Below are 19,412 nucleotides of genomic sequence, written 5' to 3' on the forward strand. Positions count from 1 at the left end.
TTGTTTTAAGTAAGTAGTTTCATTTAAAAAAAAACATGTAATAAAAATTAAAATATGGTGGTGTTGCTCTAATTAACTGGCTTCTTTTCGAAAATTTTCAAAAACAATCTAATCTTCAAAATTTTTAAACAATACCTATTCTTATGTATAATATGTATTATATATCGATGGTGAAGCGCATTCAAAAGCTATTTTCATTTCGAAAAATCAATATAATACAATATAAAAGCTAAGAAACTTTTGTATAAATTGAGAATAAAAAATTTATCTAAAGAATTTTAGTGCCGTTATAATAAAAATACTTTATTAAGAATAAATAAGCTCAAAAAACTGAAAAATGTGTCACAGCACTTATCTTTTCTTTTAAATTAAAAACTTCAAATTATACATAATAACATCGCTTTAAATATTAAACTCATTACATAAGTTTTAAAGTATCCATTGCCGAAGTAATTCGTAATATTTCACTCGCGGTTTGTTCCAATTTTTCGTTATTTGAAATTTGTATTTCTGGAGGTACTTTTATTAAATAGTCTTCTGCACCCATGACTTTACCCAATTTCTCTACAGTTTGCTCCAAGAATAGCTTTTTCTTTCCTAGTTTTGCAAGTTCTTTTTCAACTTCTATCAATCCTTTAAGCAATAAATGGACTTCACATTGTCCAGAAACAGTAATTATAGCACAACCAATAGGCGGTTTTTCATCAAATTTTATATTACTACAAAAAGAAATGGTGGCCAAGTCATTTTTATATTTTTTCAAAACATTATTTGGTTGTTCAACAGTGCATACAACATACGCTTCTGTTTTCGTTTTGTTTGGTATGTTATAATCACTTCGTGCAGATCGTATTCTGGAAGCTGCTTTCTGCATAAACTCAACATCTTTTTCAACATCTTCGTTGTACCATGGACATACATCAAACTCTAAAATCAAAATTTTATTTGAAGCTAAAATATTTTGTTTTAATTTTTTTTATACCTGGATAAGAGGCAACACAAATACTAGGCGTAGTCTCTTTTCTTGGTAGTCTTTGGTATAATTCTTCAGTTATAAACGGCATAAAAGGAGATATAAGTTTCAACCCAAAGTCTAAACATGTATACAAAACTTTTCTTGATTCTTCCTTTTCTTCATCATTTCCTGTTTGAAAAATTGGCTTCACACATTCCAAATAAACGTCACACAAATCATATAACCAAAAATTATAACAGGCTGTCGTAGCGGAAGCAAAATCATAATTTTCAAATGATTTATTACAACATTCCACAGCATTTGCAAGTCGTGATAAAATCCAAATATCCATAGTATTTTCTTTCCCAGACAATTTTATTTTTGGTTCGAATTTTTCGTCACCAACAAAATAGTGTAAAGCAAATTTCGTAGCATTCCATAATTTATTACAGAAGAAGCGATAACCTTGCACACGCAAAATGTCTAAATTAATATCGCGACCTTGTGTTATATAAGCACATAAAGCAAAACGTAATGCGTCTGTCCCGCATTCTGGAATTCCATTGGGATAATCTTGTTTTTGTCCAGCTTTAGCCCTTTCGATTTCTCTAGGGTCCAAATTCGAATTATACAATTGGGCGTGCAAGTCTTCCAAAGTTATGCCGGTTATAACATCCATTGGATCTATAACATTTCCTAAGGATTTAGACATTTTTCTACCATGAGCGTCTCTTACAATTGGATGCAAATACACTTCTTTGAACGGTAATTTTCCTAATAGTTTTTGTCCCATAAATACCATTCGGGCCACCCAAAAAAATAGAATATCGTGTCCAGTTTCAAGTAGCACTGTTGGATAAAATGCCTTAAGATCATCTGTATCATTTGGCCAACCAAAAACAGAGAATGGGAAAAGCCCTGAACTAAACCAGGTATCTAACACATCTTCATCTTGCTTTAACTGAATTTTTGATTTATCCACATTAAACCTTTGTGAAGCTTTTTCAAGAGCTTCTTCAGAAGAACGAGCAACTATCCAATATTTTTCGTCATCCTAGAAAATATAAAAAACCTTCGTTGTTATCTATTAAAATTATTACATCATACATTAGTTAATAAAATTTTCCAACATACCAACATTTCATTCTTACAGAAAGCAGAAAAATTATAAATTCATACAATATATAAAAATATACAGTTTCAAATTCTAAAATGAAAAATGAAAAACATACAATTTCACATTTTATATTTGTGTCAGTAAATGACACAAAATAGGCTGGTATTCTATGTCCCCACCATAACTGTCTTGACACACACCAGTCTCTTATGCCATCCATCCAATGAAACCAAGTTTTCTTGTGATGTTCAGGAATAATCTTAAGTTCTTCATCTTGTACAGCTTTAGTGGCTGAAGCCGCCATGTCCGCGCACTTTACGTACCTAAAGTTTGAAAGTCTTATAAAACATAAATTTTATTAAATAGAATTTGTACCATTGAGGCTTTATTAATGGTTCCACTACATCTTTTGAACGACTGCATATTGGTACTACCATAGGATTATCAATTGTTTCTTTATAAAGCTGCAATTCTTGTAATTTTTTCAATAATTTTTTTCTGCACTCAAATCGTTTCATCCCAGTGAACTCTCCATAATCACCAATTATGTATCCATCATCATTAAATATAGTTATAAAAGGTAAATTATGCCGCTTTCCTACTTCATAATCATTTGGGTCATGTGCAGGAGTAATTTTAACCGCGCCAGTACCAAAGCCAGGATCAACAAACTCATCACATACTATAGGAAGCCGCCTCGAACAAAATGGATGTAAAACATATTTACCTCGTAAATGACTATAACGTTCATCATTTGGATGTACGGCAACTGCTGTATCTCCTAACATAGTTTCAATACGGGTTGTAGCAACAATAATTTCTTCATCTGAATTTTCAACCTTATATGCAAATGACACAAGAACTCCAAATTCAACTTTTTCATCATAGCCAGGTATAGAAAGCAAAGTTCTACCAGGAATATCAACTTTGTCAACTTCAATATCCGAAATAGCCGAGCGAAGAGAACAAGACCAGTTAACCAAACGGGAGCTGCGGTATATGCTTCCTGCTTCATGAAGTCGAACGAATGCTTCAGTAACAGCTTTACATAATTTTTCGTCTAAAATATTATTTGGTTTTCTAATTATAAACTTTAAAAGAGTTGTTTAAAGGATAAGCAATGTTTTTACCCATAGTAAAAGCAACGCGAGACCAATCATATGAGGATCCCATTCTTTTAAGCTGATCATAAATACGATGTCCTTTTTGATTTTTCCATTCCCAAACCTTTTCAATGAATTTTTCCCGTCCCAGGTCATGACGCGTTAGTTTTTTCTCACGCCATATCATTTTTTCTACAACTACTTGCGTTGCAATACCAGCATGATCGCATCCAGGTACCCATAAAGTAGTTCTACCCTTCATTCTATGAAACCGGGTAATGCAATCTTCAACTGCATTTGTTAACGCATGCCCTAAATGAAGCGAACCAGTAACGTTTGGAGGTGGAATAACCATCACAAAGCGACCTTTAGGATTTTCTTCTAAAACAGGCCGCTTCTACAAAAATATTTTTTTAAAATATACATATCTGCATTAACATTTTTTCAAATACATTGTATTCAGGCTTGAAGAAACCTTCCTTTTCCCACCAACTATACCAAGCAGCTTCAACATATTGCGGACTATATGAATCAGGCAAAGGCCCAGTAGTGTCCTTTTTATCTCCAGGAGCAGTATCAGCAACATAAATTGTTACTTCTTTTTGCTTTTTCTAACAGAAAAACATCTTTTATTTAAAATGAAACTTTTAAATCAAAATATGTACATAAAAATATGCAATTTACTATGTATATGTCATATGTTTTGTAAATTATTGCATCAGTTCACTACATTTTAGTACTTAATTGCGATAATTCAATAATTTCAAAATTTCACCATAGTATGTAAATTTACCTCAGGCTTTTCTTTTTCTTTAATTGCTGGCTGTGATGCAGCTTTCTTTTCGAGTTTCTGTTGTAATTTTGCAAGTTTCGCAGCTTTTTCTGCGGCCTTTTTGGCCTCTTTTTCCAATTGCTTAGCAGTCTTTACTGGTTGATTTGATGAATCTGGAGCGGACGCAGAACTTGAATTTTCCATATCATTTTTACCGGTGGATTCTGGCATTTTGAAATTTATTAACTTTATACTTTTTTTATTAATTTTCGGCACTACGACTCATAAATAACAAGTATGTATTTCAGTTTAGAAATTTATTCACACAACGTGTAAATTTTGGAATACTGCTATCTTATATCCACCTTAGTCAGGGGTGCAACATTAGCAACAGTGTTGCAATGTCAATAATTGTTTCGATAGCGTATTGTGTGACATTTCAAATACAGGATGTCTTGGCGAATATGAAAAAAATATAAGTAATTTTTTGAGATAACCATGGATCTAATAATTTTTGAAGCCGTCATAAAATATGTTTTTTTATTTTTATTTTATAGAAGTTAAAATGAAAAATAAATGAAAAAATGCTTAATGAGAAACGGTCTGAAAATATATTTTGGATATATAATATAGTTAGAAGTTTATATGAATTATTTTTTTAATAAAAAATTTATAATTTTTCAACAATATATGTATATGCATATGTATATACATATTTTTATTTAAACTAAACTAGATTGTAAAAGGTTTTAAAAAAATACACAACTATTTCTTAAAAAAATTTTGTTAACTTAATATTTCTATGTATTATTGCTATGTGTATTATATTAACTCGTTCGCTACCAGGGTCTTCTGGGAAAAACGTCCACAATAGCCCAACATTTTTTTGGTGGTTATATTAAATGAATTGAAATAGATTTTACGTATGTATATTTAGAACAGTCTAAAAAAGTAAAATAAGTATTCTTTTAAACTGACCCAAATATGTGACGCTGGGCTAACTTAACAATTTAGTTCAATACTCAACATGTTCAAACATGCTTTTGTAAATTATACAAAAATATCTGTCACATATATGTGTCGCCGGGCTGTGGTAAAGAAACGCGGTGACACATATATGTGACGATTGGTAGCGAACGAGTTAAACTATTGACGCATAAATTTCAAAAACATTTTATAACACATTTTCATTAACATAAATTTATGTTCTCAATTTAACTTCATGATTTTATCAAAAAATAAAATTTAACTTTACCAAAAAATTTTCCTTCGTAATATTCGCAAAAAAAATCTTTATTTAAATATTTTTCGCTTTTACAAAAACGAAAATTTAAATAACAACTTAAAATAGCCTACAATTTGGTTGCTTGAAAACAAGACACTACGGTAATGCTAAAATTTTGCTAAAAAATAAAATTTGACATTGTCAATTTGATGCAAAAATACAATGCGTTATATGAAAGCGTAGCGTACTTTATGTTGTCTTAATTTTTTCTATTAAGAAATTATATTATGACTGCTAATTATCAGGTCTGTCTGGCGAAATTTTTCTCAAAAAGAAAAAATTCTCACTTAAAAAAAATACACCAGGCAGAAAACTTGAAAAAACTTTACAAAATATGTAATAAACGTGAAATTTCAAAGTATTTATCAAGCACAAACAAATATGTTATGGTTTTACCAAAAAAAAACAGGTTAGATGTCGCTACGTACACGGAAATCAAATTTTTCTGAAATTGAAAAGGGATTTTTTTTCCTTTTTCTTCTTTTTTTTTAAACATAAAAACAATAAAAAGAAAATGTAGAAAAATATAAAAAAAATTAAAATTTTAATATTTTGAGGATTCGAAAAAATATTTAAATATTTTTTTTTAAAAATGATGTTGATGAATTTGATACTAATGATGTTGATCATTTTGTCTTTAATTTTTTAGAACTCTTCAAAAATTTTGAAAATTAGTGTTTATAGTTTCCCTCTGCCCATGTACAAGTTTGCAAAACTTCTACATCCTTATGAAGGAAAGCTGAAATTTCATAATATGTATCTAAGTAGATCTTTACTAGAAACTTACTTCCGTAGAAAAGGTTTAGCTACTTCCACCTTTTAGCCCGGTCTAACTACGAATAACGTCGCCCTAAGCGATTTAATTGCACATTGTGCATCATAACTCACTTTCTTGTAACCTTATCATGCTGAATACTTAAAGTCTTTCAGCTTTTTGTTTTATAAATTCAACAACAAGGTAATTTAATTAACTATATTTTATGTAGTTCTGATCAGATTTATTTCAATCATTTAAAAGCATACATTTACTTTTTGGCCCAAGTGAAACTAAATTGTAAAAGGTTTTAAAAAAATCAATACATAAACTTTTTCAAAGTTTATTTGAATATAAAAAAAAAAGTAAAAATTTATTTACTTATATGTATACTTGAGTGTACAATCATTGCGAAATTTTATATTTTAAATGAAAAACTCAATCATTGCAAACTTTTATTCGTAATTTTAAATTTATAAATGAATTGCATTTTATTTCACAAATCGTCTGAGAAATGAAACAATGTATAAAAAGAGTTTCGACTTGCATTTAAAAATTTGGGAAAAATTAAAACTTCAATCAAATTTGTGACTTTTTGTGTATAACCTTTTATATTTTTTTATTATATTTTTTACGAATTTAGCAATGCATTTATTAGTGTTTACAGACTTGCATACCCACATGAGTCTATGATAAATTGTGGTTTTGAAATTTCAGAAAGTCAGACTGTTTTAATTTTGGTGAAATAAATTATGCACCATTTCATTTTACTTCTATTTCTTGGACACCACATAAATTCAACATAAAATTCTTATCATTCGCTTGATTATCAAACAATATCTTTTCAAATCAATATAAATAGTAGTAATGTCTTTATATCTAACAAGTCCCAATGCTCAGAGAGAAACTTGAAAGCACGACCTCATTTTATATGGCCTTTTTTAAATCAAAGTAGCTATTTTATGAGAAGAAATATTAAAATAAATTAACACTTATTATAAAACAGGTAAAATTTAGAAAATATATTTGAAAAATCCAAAAAAATATATTAATATTTTCATTGGTAATTATTTTAAAATTATAAAAAAGCGGAAAAACATCAAGCACATCCTTCGTCTTCAACACTTTATATGTTACTGAAAGCATTTCATTATTTTTAAGTGAACAGCTTTTTTTTCTCATAGGGTAAGTTAACTCAAGATATGGGGAGTAACTGTGGTGTCAAGTTGAAGTTGAGTAAGGAAAAAATTTGAAGAGGGAATTAGAAAATAATATCTAAAATACAATCAAATACTATTTGTTAAATACAAATTTTATATAAACCTCAAAATTTTACCTTTATTTTTATTTGAAAAAATATTAAAAACTTACTATCATTTATATCAATTACCTAAGAAAAAAATATATTTAAAATGTTTGGAAAAAACAATCATATATTTTTATGACCGGATTTGAATATTTTTTTATTTTTGAAATAAATGGTATTTTACCAAATGACTCAAAAATTCCGACTCTAAAATAACAGGTATTTTAAAATTTTTGTTGTTTATGTAATATTCTTTCCGTTTAGAATTAAGATAGGTCATACATACACATGCAGGGACATTTTATAAATAGATTGCTCTTGTTTACCTGCTAATAAAATATGAAAAAAACAGAACAGTAAAATTTTTGAAGCACTCAATATAACAATATAATTATGAAAGATAATTATTAAATATTGATATAAATACGTAATAAAGGAAAAATTTGAAGAGGGAATTAGAAAATAATATTTAAAATACAATCAAGTATTATTTTTTAAATACAAATTTTGTATACACTTCTAAATTTTACCTCTATTTGTCAGAAAAATTTTTAAAACTTAATATATTATCTAAGTAAAAAAATATTTAAAAGGTTTTGGAAAAGACAATAATATATTTTTATTCTGGTCATAAAATTCTTCGAACATTTCTTTTTATTTTTGAAATAAATAGTATCTTATGAGTAGCAAATGACTCAAAAACTTCGATTGTAAAATTACAGGTAGTAGGCATGGTATAAAGAAAACATGGTAGTATATTCAGAGTTTCAATTTTTGTATTTTCTGCGCATCTACGTCATCTGCATGGTAGAAATTTTTTTAGGTTATGTTACATTGTTTAATAGGAAAATATGAGTTTCTCATAAAAGACCTATTTTGTTTTTGAAAAAATAAAAGATGAAGCTATTTTAGTTTTTTTGAAATTTTAATTCTTATTCAATGTCAATAATATTAAACATATTTTTTAACTTTTAAATTATAATTTTTTAGTATTTTTTATTTAAAACTTTTGAAAATAAACTAACATTATGTTAAAATTTTATTTACTTTTCTTTTTCGACTGTTTGCTGATATTTCAGAATTATCTATTCGTATTTTAAAAAATATTTTGCAGCGGAAAAATTTCTTTTTTATATTTGAATCTAATTCTACATCATTTGCCAGCGTCAATAGATTATTTAGATAATTAAGGTTGACCCTTGATAATTTAGAATTATAGTTTACGAATATTTGGTTAAGTTTCTGTAATTTCTCCATAAAGTTTTCGTTAGGTTTGTGTAACATTCCTTCGGATACCATATCAGTCCAAGTGAAACTGGTAGTTGGGTTTTGTTCACAATAGTTTCCTATTAAATTTGGAATATTGTTTTTGAGCGATCGAATAATATATCCTCCAATATGTTCGAGTCCATCAAATTCTAAATCATTCAATTCTTCAATTGTATCATTTACAGTAAATGATACAGTCTGCTAGTCTGTTAAATCTGAAAGCATCCTATTTGCTAAGAGATTTTCACAATCATCGATTTCAATTTCTTCGTTGTTACTATTCGGAATTGAATACCCTTCATCAACATTCATTTTAAAAGCTGCTTCCCGATCTTCTTCTACATTTGCAGATTGAGATATGATTGATTCATTTCGGCCCAGCAAATAGTTTTTAAGACGATACTTAAATTGTAATGCGCAAATTTTTTGCGGGACTGCGTCATCCTTCAATTTTTTACTATTTTTTGGCGAATAATTCAGCAGTTCATGCTGTAAGTTTCGCCGATAGTGTTCTTGTACAAAATGTTTACTACATATGTACGAACTTTGGATATTAAATTTATCTTTCCTTCCACATTTTTGTATCCATATTTTTGCGATTTCCTTATTTTTTGGAAATCGAAAAAATTTCGTTTGCTTGAACGATGAATCATTCATATTTCTTTTTAATTTCTTATCGCTGTTGCTATTGCAATTAAAAACCGCGCAAATAACCATTATTAATTGTATTTTTTAAATTATTAATTTTACTCTAACTATACGCCCATCACTTTTGTATGAAAAATATTTTTGTTTACATTTTTTGCCATGCACGTGACGTAACACATTTAAAAAGAGATAGCAACAGACATGCGCAATATATTACCATTTTTTTCTTTATACCATGGTAGTAGGTACTGATGTAAATTTTTGTCCGTTTGCGTTTACTATTAAGACTCATACACAGGCAGGGCCATTTTATAAATAAATTGCTCTTGTTTACCTGCTAATAAAATATGAAAGAAGAACGCAACAAAATTTTTGAAGTTATTAATTATTGAAGTAATTAATTAAAGCATTTAGGAAAAAAACTTGATAGCTAGTACTTTATTGCTGAAAATATATGCTAGTTTATTTTATTTTTTCTAAAATGCAGCATAAAAATGCTATATTTTTATTGATGTGGTAGCGATTTATAAAAATGAACATTTGAACAGAACTTTAAATTGAAATTTTCAAATAAACGTCAAGGTTGTATTGATATGGTAAAAATTGTATTCCAAAATGTACGAAAAGCTTTAGTAGGTTTTTCTACAATGTAAAGATATTGAAAGCTCTGAGACACTACTACAACAGTATCCGTGACTTCAATAATGCGCTTAACACGTAAAATTTTACAAAGTATCAAATTCCAAAAAGTTTACTAAAAGCTCTTGACATGGTACACTTTTCCAAAATGTGTTTTATACGTAATGGAGACGTAAAATAAAAGTAAATCGGGTATCGAAAAAATCGAGCACGCTTTTCTTATACCTTATCATATAAATGTTGCCAGAAATAAGCGATAAACTAAACTAGCATATATTTTCAGCAATAAAGTGGTAGCTATTAAGTTTTTTCCAAAATAAAGCATAAGAATGCTATTTTTCCAGTGGTGTGGTAACGTTTGTTAGTTATACAAAATTTAGTGTCATTTGTCATATTTCAAATTCATAAACAAAAAAGTTTTTTGAAAACATTCACGTATATGTTATTTTTAAAATTTGAAATAAAATGGAAAAAGAGCAGTAAGTTATACCTTAATTCATTAAATGTAATATTTGTTTAACATTTAATTTTTGCAGTAATAAGAAATGGACCGTGGATAGGAAAAAATTATTGATTGCTACTATTAAAATCAATTGAATTATTTACAACAATATTTGGGAACACATTCATTTTTTTAAAATTAACATTTGCACCGAACTTTCAATTAAAATTTTCAAACAAATGTCAAAGTTGTATTGATATGGTAAAAATTGTATTCCAAAATGTATCAAAAGCTTTAGTAGTTTTTTTTACAATGTAAAGGTATTGAAAGCTTTGAGACGGTACTAATACCGTATTAATACCGTACTTAAATCTTTTTTAAAGCATTATTGAAGTCACGGGATATAAGAAAAGCGTGCTCGATTTTTTCAATACCCGATTTACTTTTATTTTACGTCTCCACTACGTATAAAACGCATTTAGGAAAAGTGTACAATGTCAAGAGCTTTTAAAAAACTTTTTAGAATTTGATACTTTGTGAAATTTACTTAGGAAGCGCATTATTGAATTCACGGATCCTATACTTTGCAAAACTTTAAAAAACCTTAAACATTGAGAAAACAATGACGTCATCATTTTCGTTCATTTCTGAAAAAGTATACCAGACCTGCATACTTTATAAAGTTTTTAAAAACTTGCTTATCCGAAACAGACCAACACATAGCCTATGTTCGACATAACAATTATATAAACGTAAATCAATCTGAGTAGAACTTATTGATAATCTTCAATTTACATTTGCATAAAAATTTAAACACTACTTTAGACCCAAAAGACGACAGAAGCCAACTCTGTATTGTTTTTTATATGTATAACAAAAAAATATTTTTTCCAAAAGCAAAGTTGTTTTCATTGCAGGATAAATTTGTTTTTTAAATTTTAACTAAATTTATTTAGGTATCACCATATTTCCTCAAATATCTTTCTAAGGAAAGTTTGTGTAATTAAAATTCCACTGAAATTTTAGAGAAAATGTTATAAACTTTTTGCTACTGTTAAGGAATTGCATAATGAATTCCTTTGGAATTACACATACTTATTTCTAAAAGCTGTAAATGTAAGTTGATAAATCTTTTAATGCGTTTGAAACTTTTCAATATAATTTATGAATATTTCAAAGGAACTCAAAACTTGAATTCATTTTCAACATATAAAATAATGTAATTTTCTTTAACCAAAGCATGGCAACATCCAAGAATGGATTAAAAACATTGTGGGTACCAGGCAAAAATCCTAACAAAAAAGGTAAAATCGAAACTACAAAAAAACCAGTGAATTACAACAAAACACAGAAGAAGAATGAACAATGGACCCTAGGTGGACCTAAATCAATTGAAACTTTAATGATATGTGATGCTCAATTAGAAGTCCTAAATGGTGTTATTCCCTCCACATCTAAAAACAATTCACACTCCTACATAGATAAAAATAATTGTTCCATTGAAAACAATTTAAAAAATGACAAGACTAATTTTGATGAAACAAATGAAATATGCAGTTGCAGTATAGAAGAAACAGACGCAAAAGAAGTACTTCCCGATTGTGAAAATGAAAATTCAAAAAATGAAAGATACGAGAAATTAGTTACATGCTTGTATTATACCATCAATTTATGTGAATGTAGCATAAGTTAAGTTTAAGAAAATGTCCATATGTCTATTTGTATATATATTTTTCTTGTATAGTTTACAAGTACATAATTCCGTAATTCGTATTTATTTTAAATAAAACTTTATACTGAGAAAACCAAGCACAATCTAAGAATAAACGAATAATAAATTAAAGATATTGTGTAATTTTTACTAAAAATAATTTTCACATATTGATTTTGTTTCATTTCATATTTTTATTGACAAAATTTTTCAATAATCATATTTAAAAGGTTCCATCTCCACCCCATGAACCTTTAACAGGATCTTCTTCATTCCAGTCTTCAGTAGCTGCCGGCATTGAAGCTGCAACTTCATCAGCCCAATTACTTGGTTCTTCAGGTCCTGGTTCAACAGCATCGTCCAATTTCGTTGCCGGCAAAAGTTCTTTTGCTCCAGCTTCTTCTTTCTCAGTTTCTTCTGGATCGCGATAAAAGAACAAATCAACAACTACATTCCATTCTGGTTGTCGAGAAATTGTTCCGCGCAAACGTAGTACTTCACGTGCTAAGAACCACCACATTAATCCAATTGAATCATTTGATTTGTTGTTGCATGGAATCGCAATATCAATATAACGCAAAGGGCTATCAGTATTACAAAAAGCAATAACTGGAATGTTGACATACGAAGCCTCAATAATAGGTTGATGATCCGTCATAGGATCTGTGACAACTAAGAGACGTGGTTCTCTGAAAGCTTGTTGAATTTGATTTGTGAATGCACCAGGGGTAAAACGACCAGCAATAGGAGTGGAGTCAGTGTATTTTGCAAATTTAAGGACTGCACGCTGACCAACCGGGCGAGATGAAATGACATAAACCTAGAATAAAATTGGATATATGTACATAATTACGCACAAAATTTATAAAGATTTTTACGTTATACGATAAAATTATTTTTCAGATTTATAATTTACATCAAAAAATATCAGCCCCGAAAGATGAATTTAAAAATTTCATCATCTAACACTTTAACTTACTAATTTAAATACATTTGAAATAAAAACTTACTTCCTGCGGATGCTCTATCGCAGCTATTGCACGAGCAGCTAATAATAACTTCTCCCATGTTTTGCCCAAATTGATTATATTTACACCATCAGGACGCCTTTTATAAATGTATTGTTCCATTTGAAAATTTACATTTTCAGACCCAATATGTGTTGTAGCCACTAACATTTTAGTAACATCATCTTCTTTAAGAGTTAATATATCAAGTCCTCCCGACATTGTTACGTTTTAGTAAGGAGCAACGAATAACCTAAAATTTTAAATTTTAAATACTTTAACTTAATGAATTTGTATGTTTGAATGTATAGAAAAATTATTAAAAGCAGCCACGTGGTTTATCCCATGTTTAGAATTTTTAAAGTAAAACCAATTTTTATGGCTATTAATCCCGCAAGTTGAAGAATAGATATTACTTTAAAATATTACATTTAATTAAAATATTACAAATTATTTCTTAATAATTTTAAAATATAATTTAACCAAATTATTACTTACGCGTGATGCCAATTGGGAGTAGATTTGAAAAGAACATTGTCAAAAAATACACCTTAAAAAGTAACCTCAGATAGGAATGAATAAAAAGCAGTACGTGCATTCAACAAGTTCGATTTAGTTTGAAATTTTTTTTTATAACGTTTGAAAAATTAGTTTGATACATTTGTATACGTTATTTGAATTTGGAATTTTTTACATTTTGCATAAAATAAATTAAATATTATAAATGAAGCCTATGTACATATTATGTATTTTTTAACGAATTTTATTTACATATGTTAATGTTTTAAAATAAAAAAATATATATGTATGTATTACAATAAATGAAATTATTTTTTTTGACAATTAAAAAATTCGATGCCAATCTATGGACTGGCACAGAATTTTTAATATATTACAACAAATAATAGAATAGAGAAGGAATAAGAAAATAATATTCAACTATTAGAAGAAATAAATAACAACTTCAGAATTGAAGAATTCACAATTGAAAATTGTGAGGTAACGTTTATATAAAGGGTGATTCAGTTATCAGTGACCTAACAAATACCATCATTTCAATTTTATTGGTTTTCACAAGATTTCTACTTGCCCCAGTTTATTGGCTTATAATTTCTCTTCCGGAAAAGATATACACCCGAATTATGAATTTAATGCCATACATAAAAAAAATTACCAAAACAATTCTTAATATTATGTTTTCGAAGTATGCCGATTGAAATTTTTTTTTTTTGTGAAATTTTTGTGTATTCTTTGTGACTTTCACTTTATTTATGGTTTTATTATGTTTATTATTATACACTTTATGTACGGTTTTAAAAGCCATCTAGATTATGATAATTATTTTTTTGATTTTTTTTCAATTTCTCATTCAAAAACTTAACTTTGTCAATAATCCAGTATCCTTCCAATTGAAAGGCAAGAAAGGTTGTCTGCGCTAAAAATTACATTTTATTTTTATAAATGCATTTTTCAGATGACATTTACCAACCAATTTTTTTGAAATTTAAATTTTAAATTTAAAAAAAAATATGTAGAATCAGTAGAGCTAAAAATATTGATCAATTTTCTTCACATAACTTCCGACACCCCTTCCATTTAGACTCCATATAAATTTGGAATTTATTTTTTATTTTTCTCTGAGTTTGGATGCCTATATGGATATATATGGCATTAGCGGATTTACGCACAGCTGACAGAAATACAGGCCTGGACCCTAAGAGAGAGTGACGGCTCACAGCTGATGAATTTACATGTTTTCTTATTTACATCTATAGAGGGCCCTTTTTAAGATCATAAATCTATCACAAGATCGACTTTTTTTAAATTTTTAATTAGAAAAGGTTAAAATTCAATTATTTTCTGCTTTACTACTGCTTACATTCTTAAAGTGTTATTAAAGCATTACAAAATTGATTTAAAAAAACCTTCTAGGCTCAGTGGTCGCAGACGTTTTCGTTAAGTGGTAATAACTTAACGTGATGACAAATATCAAAATCATCGTGTAAAACTTTTCATACGATGTGACGTGCATGATAATGACTTTTTACTGTTTAAATAATTACTTTGTGATGTAAAATTCAATAACTTTGCTACGAAAATTATAACCAAAACAAAAATCAGATCATTTTAATTAAACACACAACATAATTTTAGTTTACAAAAGATGTTTAGTAAAACACTTGGAAGAAAAGAAAAATTGTCCGACATGCTAGAATGTTATTCATCAGTCACATCCATTGCAATATATAAGTTTTGATCGAACTATGCAAGACATTGTATTTTATTATTAAAAATTTTTTTTATTTAAAAAATGATCATTTATTTTTAAAAAATGTGAAGGCAAAGAAAGGTGTGTTACCCAACGAATTAGAAATACTAAAGGAAGGAGCATCTTGAAAAAACAGTGAAGTCAATTTTTTTTTTCTAGTTGTCACTTTCTTTGCTCCGAGAATTGTCAAAGTCGTAACAGGAGTGTATTTATTTTATTTTCTTCTTTGGCCTCTGTAATAAAATATGCGTAATTTTTGAGAAGGAGAAGTAAAAATTTTTTCGAAGTAAAAACTAAAAATTGTTTTAAAATATTTTTTCATTCTAGATATTTATGAAAAAAAAAACAACAAATTTAAACAAAACTTATTATATATTTTTTCCTCTTTTAATAAATTTATTTTATAAATTGCAAATATTTATAAGTATTTTAATATCATAATATTTTATGATCGTCAAAAATGAATATATCGTCGGCTGAGAAATAAAACAGTGTATAAAAAAAGGTATAGTTTTGAGTAAATCGCGTTTGAAGTTTTTTGCAAAATGAAAATGAAGTTTCGAATCTAAAATCTTCCGGTTGTCATCTTTGACTATCCTGAAAAGTTATGTTAAACATTTTTGGGGGAATAAATAGTTTATTTGCATAAATTTGATTAAATAAATTTTTGTAGATCTTAGAAAATTAGAGGTTTGAAATTTTTTGGTACTTCTTACACTATTTTATTTTTGGTAGAAATTGTATGAAGAAAGTTATACACTGTTTCATTTTAATTTTTTTGTATGGTATACACCATTTCATTTTTATTTATACGTTATTTTATTTTGTAAAAAATTAATATAATTTGAGAAACAAAATTAACATTACATACTTTAACTCAACGTATAAAAATATAAACAGGTATTTTTATCGATATTAATGTAACATGAAAAGTCGTAAACAAAAATAAGTAATATTAACATAAAAGATAATTCAAATGTACATTATTTCTACTTGAAATTTTGAAACTTAGTTTTAAAAATTAATTATAGCTCTTCAATCTCGTCTTCTGAATAGCTTGGTTCGTTTAATTTAGATAAATTATTTTTAGATTAGGCTTTTTCTGCCAAGTTTTGATAAAATGCTACTGAATGTTTCTAACTAAGATTGATTGATCATGTTTTCATATTGCGCACATGAAACGAGTAATTAAATTTTGTATTAAAGATTCTTTTATAAGTATGCTAGCCAACTTTTATGTGTATTTTATAATGCTTGAGTTAATGTGTTGGCAGTTGCAAACTCCGTTGTAACTTTCTTTTGCTTTGAATTCTTTCTTTTTTAATTTTTTTTATTGCTTTTTTACATTTTCACTTGGATTAGTACTTTATAAAATTTTTTCGAGTAGTGTTTCGGCTGATGTAGATGTAATGGTTTCATTATCAAACGTTTAGTCTATAAAACATTCTGTAAGTTTTTCTGGTTCCGCTTCACCCGTTTCAGATGCTGAACTCTTGCTAGGTTCATAATTGTCATCAGAACCAGAAGAAAAGTCTGTAATAGAATTTTCTGGTGACTTCTCGAAAAATGTTACCACTTCTTCATCATTAAAATTTTTATTCCTTTTCTTTTTACGTAACACAACAAAATTATTTTAATTGTTGTGAGTATAAAATTTTGCCTTAAATTATTAATTATTTGCTTCACTTATTAAAAAAGTTATAACTTTAAGTTCTGTACTGATCAACAAAATCCAACAGAATACTTATTTCTTAAAAATATTTGTCTTATACATGAAGATGCATATAGAATTAAACACAATTAAACAAGTACAATGTACATATGTACGTTTGTTTTGTACGCTGTTTTATTGCATTGTTTGCCAGGGAAGACGATTCAAAATTCAAAATTAAAGTAGTGTATAAGACAATATGAAACAGTGTATCAAATTCTTACACCGTTTTACTTCTCAGTTTATTGCAAAATTTTTTTTTATTAAAATTTAAAAAGCGTGTAAAAGTAACATACACTTTTTTATTTGGTATTGAAATTAACAACCGAATGATAAATTTTCTACCAAAATAGTTTAAGAATTCATTACGTTATTTTAAATTTTGTAAAAAATTACGGTTTGGCAATAAAACAAAGTAAACGCATTTTACTCTATTTTGTTATTAATTAGTTTCTAAAAATGCTTTATACAATATTTTCGTTTTTATTTAAAAAGTATGTTAGAATGAAAAGATAGAGAAATATAAAGTAACTCAACTTATAGAATCGACTATGGAGAATCCAATGGTGATAAAATCGGATAAATGTTATACGCTGTTTTCTTTCTCAGCCGACGATATTTTGTTAAGAAATTTCTTGTATTTTCAGTTTTGATAATTTGATCAGTTTGATAATTTTACTGAACAACTCTAAACAGTGTTATTAATTAACATGTAAATCTGAATGATTCTAAAACAGTTTAATTAATAACAATTAATTTTAATTAATATGATGGTTATTACTCCCTGAAGTAGGTGGTATGTTGTCATATTCTTCCTTATTCATTAATTAAGCTTCACATATTAATTCATTCTGAAACAAAATATTTTGGAATATAAATAATTCACGCTAATATTTTATTTTACTTGCTGAATGCAACGTCATCGGGACGTCTCCATTTATTTTGGTGACGAAATCTTCACTCTATAGAGGGAAATATATCTTATTTCATAATTTCTATAGGAAAACTGTAATTATACAAAAAAAAATTATTTAAAATATTTTTTTGCATGCTAAATTTTATCAAACCCAAACTGATTTTGCTTAAAAAACCGGTCCTGGTAAAATTATGGCATCCGAAGTAATTTTAATTTAAAATAAAACAAAAACATAACATGTTTTCTTTGCAAAATTAAAAACTTAATAAAATTAGAAATATGAATTAATCAAAGCACTATTGAATAAATATCTCTTTTAATTATTGAAATGAATAATATCCACATGCATATGGTGTAAAAAAACTATTTGTTTTTGCAAATAAAAATAACAATTTAGAACTATACACCTTTTTCTTTTTTTCACTTGTTATAATTTTTTTATGTAATTCTACTAATTTTATAAAGAAAATAAAAAAACATTTGGCATTTAGTGTTAATGTCAGTTTGACAATGCTGGGAGTAAAGAAAGAGACTTACCTGAAGCTTTGGTTTCACCATTTGTTTTTTTAAAGATACGATTTTTCAGGAAATGTAAGCGAGACGGTCGGACAATATTGTAATCAAAATATTTCATTTCGCTGATGCACATACAAAACTGCAATGGCTTAACAATTCGCTCATCCACATTTTTGAATTAAAAAATTTTTAACTTTTGAATGATGACTGAAGCCACAAAAAATTATGTTACTATGTACATACCTTTTTACTTAAATCTTAAAAATTTTATTTAGGATTATTACAGATGAACAGGATTATCTATTTTTGCAGTGATTTTAATGTCAAATATCTAATATCCTTCGGTACATAAGGATAAGTATTTTTTAAGACTTTTTTTTAATGCTGCAGAATTATTTTAAATTTGAAAAAGCACATAGAAAAATACATACATAATATAAGATAATAAAAATAAGAAAAAAGGAACTACATTCGTATGTATGTAATTAGTTAATGCAATATTATTATCTACAGGCCATCAAGCTCAGAGAGCAAATCAAAAATAAAATCCAAATTTATCCATATAAATTAAAGTTTAAATGGAAGGTGTGTCAGAATTTATTTGTGTGAAGGAAATTGATCAATATTTTTGACTCTACTGATTCTACATATTTTTTTTTTAAATTTAAAATTTCAATTTAAAAAAAATCGATTGGTAAGTTCTATTTAAAAAATGCATTTTAAAAAAAAATTGGAACGTTTAGTGCAGGCAACCTTTCTTGTCTTCCGAATGGAAGGGTACTGAATTACAGAGTAAAATTTTTAAATAAGAAATAGAATTTAAAAATAAATTGAAGAAAGAAGCAAAAATGTAATAATTATAATCTAGATGGCTTTCAAAAAAAAATTTCACAAAAAAATAAAAAAATATTTCAATCGCTATACATACATACATACTTCGAAAACATAAAACATTAAGAAGTGTTTTTGTATTTTTTCCGATTCAAAATTTC

General features: G+C 27.4%; 4 protein-coding genes across 5 annotated transcripts; 1 reads left to right on the top strand and 3 right to left on the bottom strand.

Moving 5' to 3' along the window:
• Nucleotides 1–282: 282 nt before the first annotated feature.
• On the bottom strand, nucleotides 283–4,296 carry LOC129606220 (valine--tRNA ligase). Its single transcript, XM_055516398.1, has 7 exons — nucleotides 3,969–4,296; nucleotides 3,628–3,786; nucleotides 3,203–3,572; nucleotides 2,448–3,132; nucleotides 2,188–2,395; nucleotides 983–2,009; nucleotides 283–927 (listed from the first exon to the last, which is right to left on the bottom strand). Exons 1-7 carry the CDS (start codon nucleotides 4,176–4,178, stop codon nucleotides 419–421), a joined length of 3,168 nt encoding a protein of 1,055 aa, XP_055372373.1. The 5' UTR covers nucleotides 4,179–4,296; the 3' UTR covers nucleotides 283–418.
• Nucleotides 4,297–8,762: 4,466 nt separating this feature from the next.
• On the bottom strand, nucleotides 8,763–9,278 carry LOC129606452 (uncharacterized). The gene has a single exon (XM_055516789.1). The coding sequence runs from the start codon at nucleotides 9,276–9,278 to the stop codon at nucleotides 8,763–8,765; it is 516 nt and encodes a 171-aa protein (XP_055372764.1).
• Nucleotides 9,279–10,692: 1,414 nt separating this feature from the next.
• LOC129606253 (uncharacterized) lies at nucleotides 10,693–12,127 on the top strand. 2 transcript variants are annotated; one of them, XM_055516464.1, is made up of 2 exons: nucleotides 10,693–11,406; nucleotides 11,530–12,127. In XM_055516464.1, exon 2 carries the CDS (start codon nucleotides 11,531–11,533, stop codon nucleotides 11,981–11,983), a length of 453 nt encoding a protein of 150 aa, XP_055372439.1. In that variant the 5' UTR covers nucleotides 10,693–11,406; nucleotide 11,530; the 3' UTR covers nucleotides 11,984–12,127. The 2 variants fall into 2 exon arrangements, with proteins under 2 accessions (XP_055372439.1, XP_055372438.1); XM_055516463.1 differs by having other exon boundaries at nucleotides 10,695–11,406; nucleotides 11,470–12,127.
• Nucleotides 12,128–12,171: 44 nt separating this feature from the next.
• On the bottom strand, nucleotides 12,172–13,572 carry LOC129606252 (40S ribosomal protein SA). The gene is made up of 3 exons (XM_055516461.1): nucleotides 13,507–13,572; nucleotides 13,012–13,261; nucleotides 12,172–12,821 (listed from the first exon to the last, which is right to left on the bottom strand). Exons 2-3 carry the CDS (start codon nucleotides 13,228–13,230, stop codon nucleotides 12,225–12,227), a joined length of 816 nt encoding a protein of 271 aa, XP_055372436.1. The 5' UTR covers nucleotides 13,231–13,261; nucleotides 13,507–13,572; the 3' UTR covers nucleotides 12,172–12,224.
• Nucleotides 13,573–19,412: the final 5,840 nt, after the last annotated feature.

The sequence above is a fragment of the Condylostylus longicornis genome, unplaced genomic scaffold (assembly GCF_029603195.1).
Source record: "Condylostylus longicornis isolate FDR11 unplaced genomic scaffold, ASM2960319v2 ptg000018l, whole genome shotgun sequence".
NCBI classification, from domain to species: Eukaryota; Metazoa; Arthropoda; class Insecta; order Diptera; family Dolichopodidae; genus Condylostylus; species Condylostylus longicornis.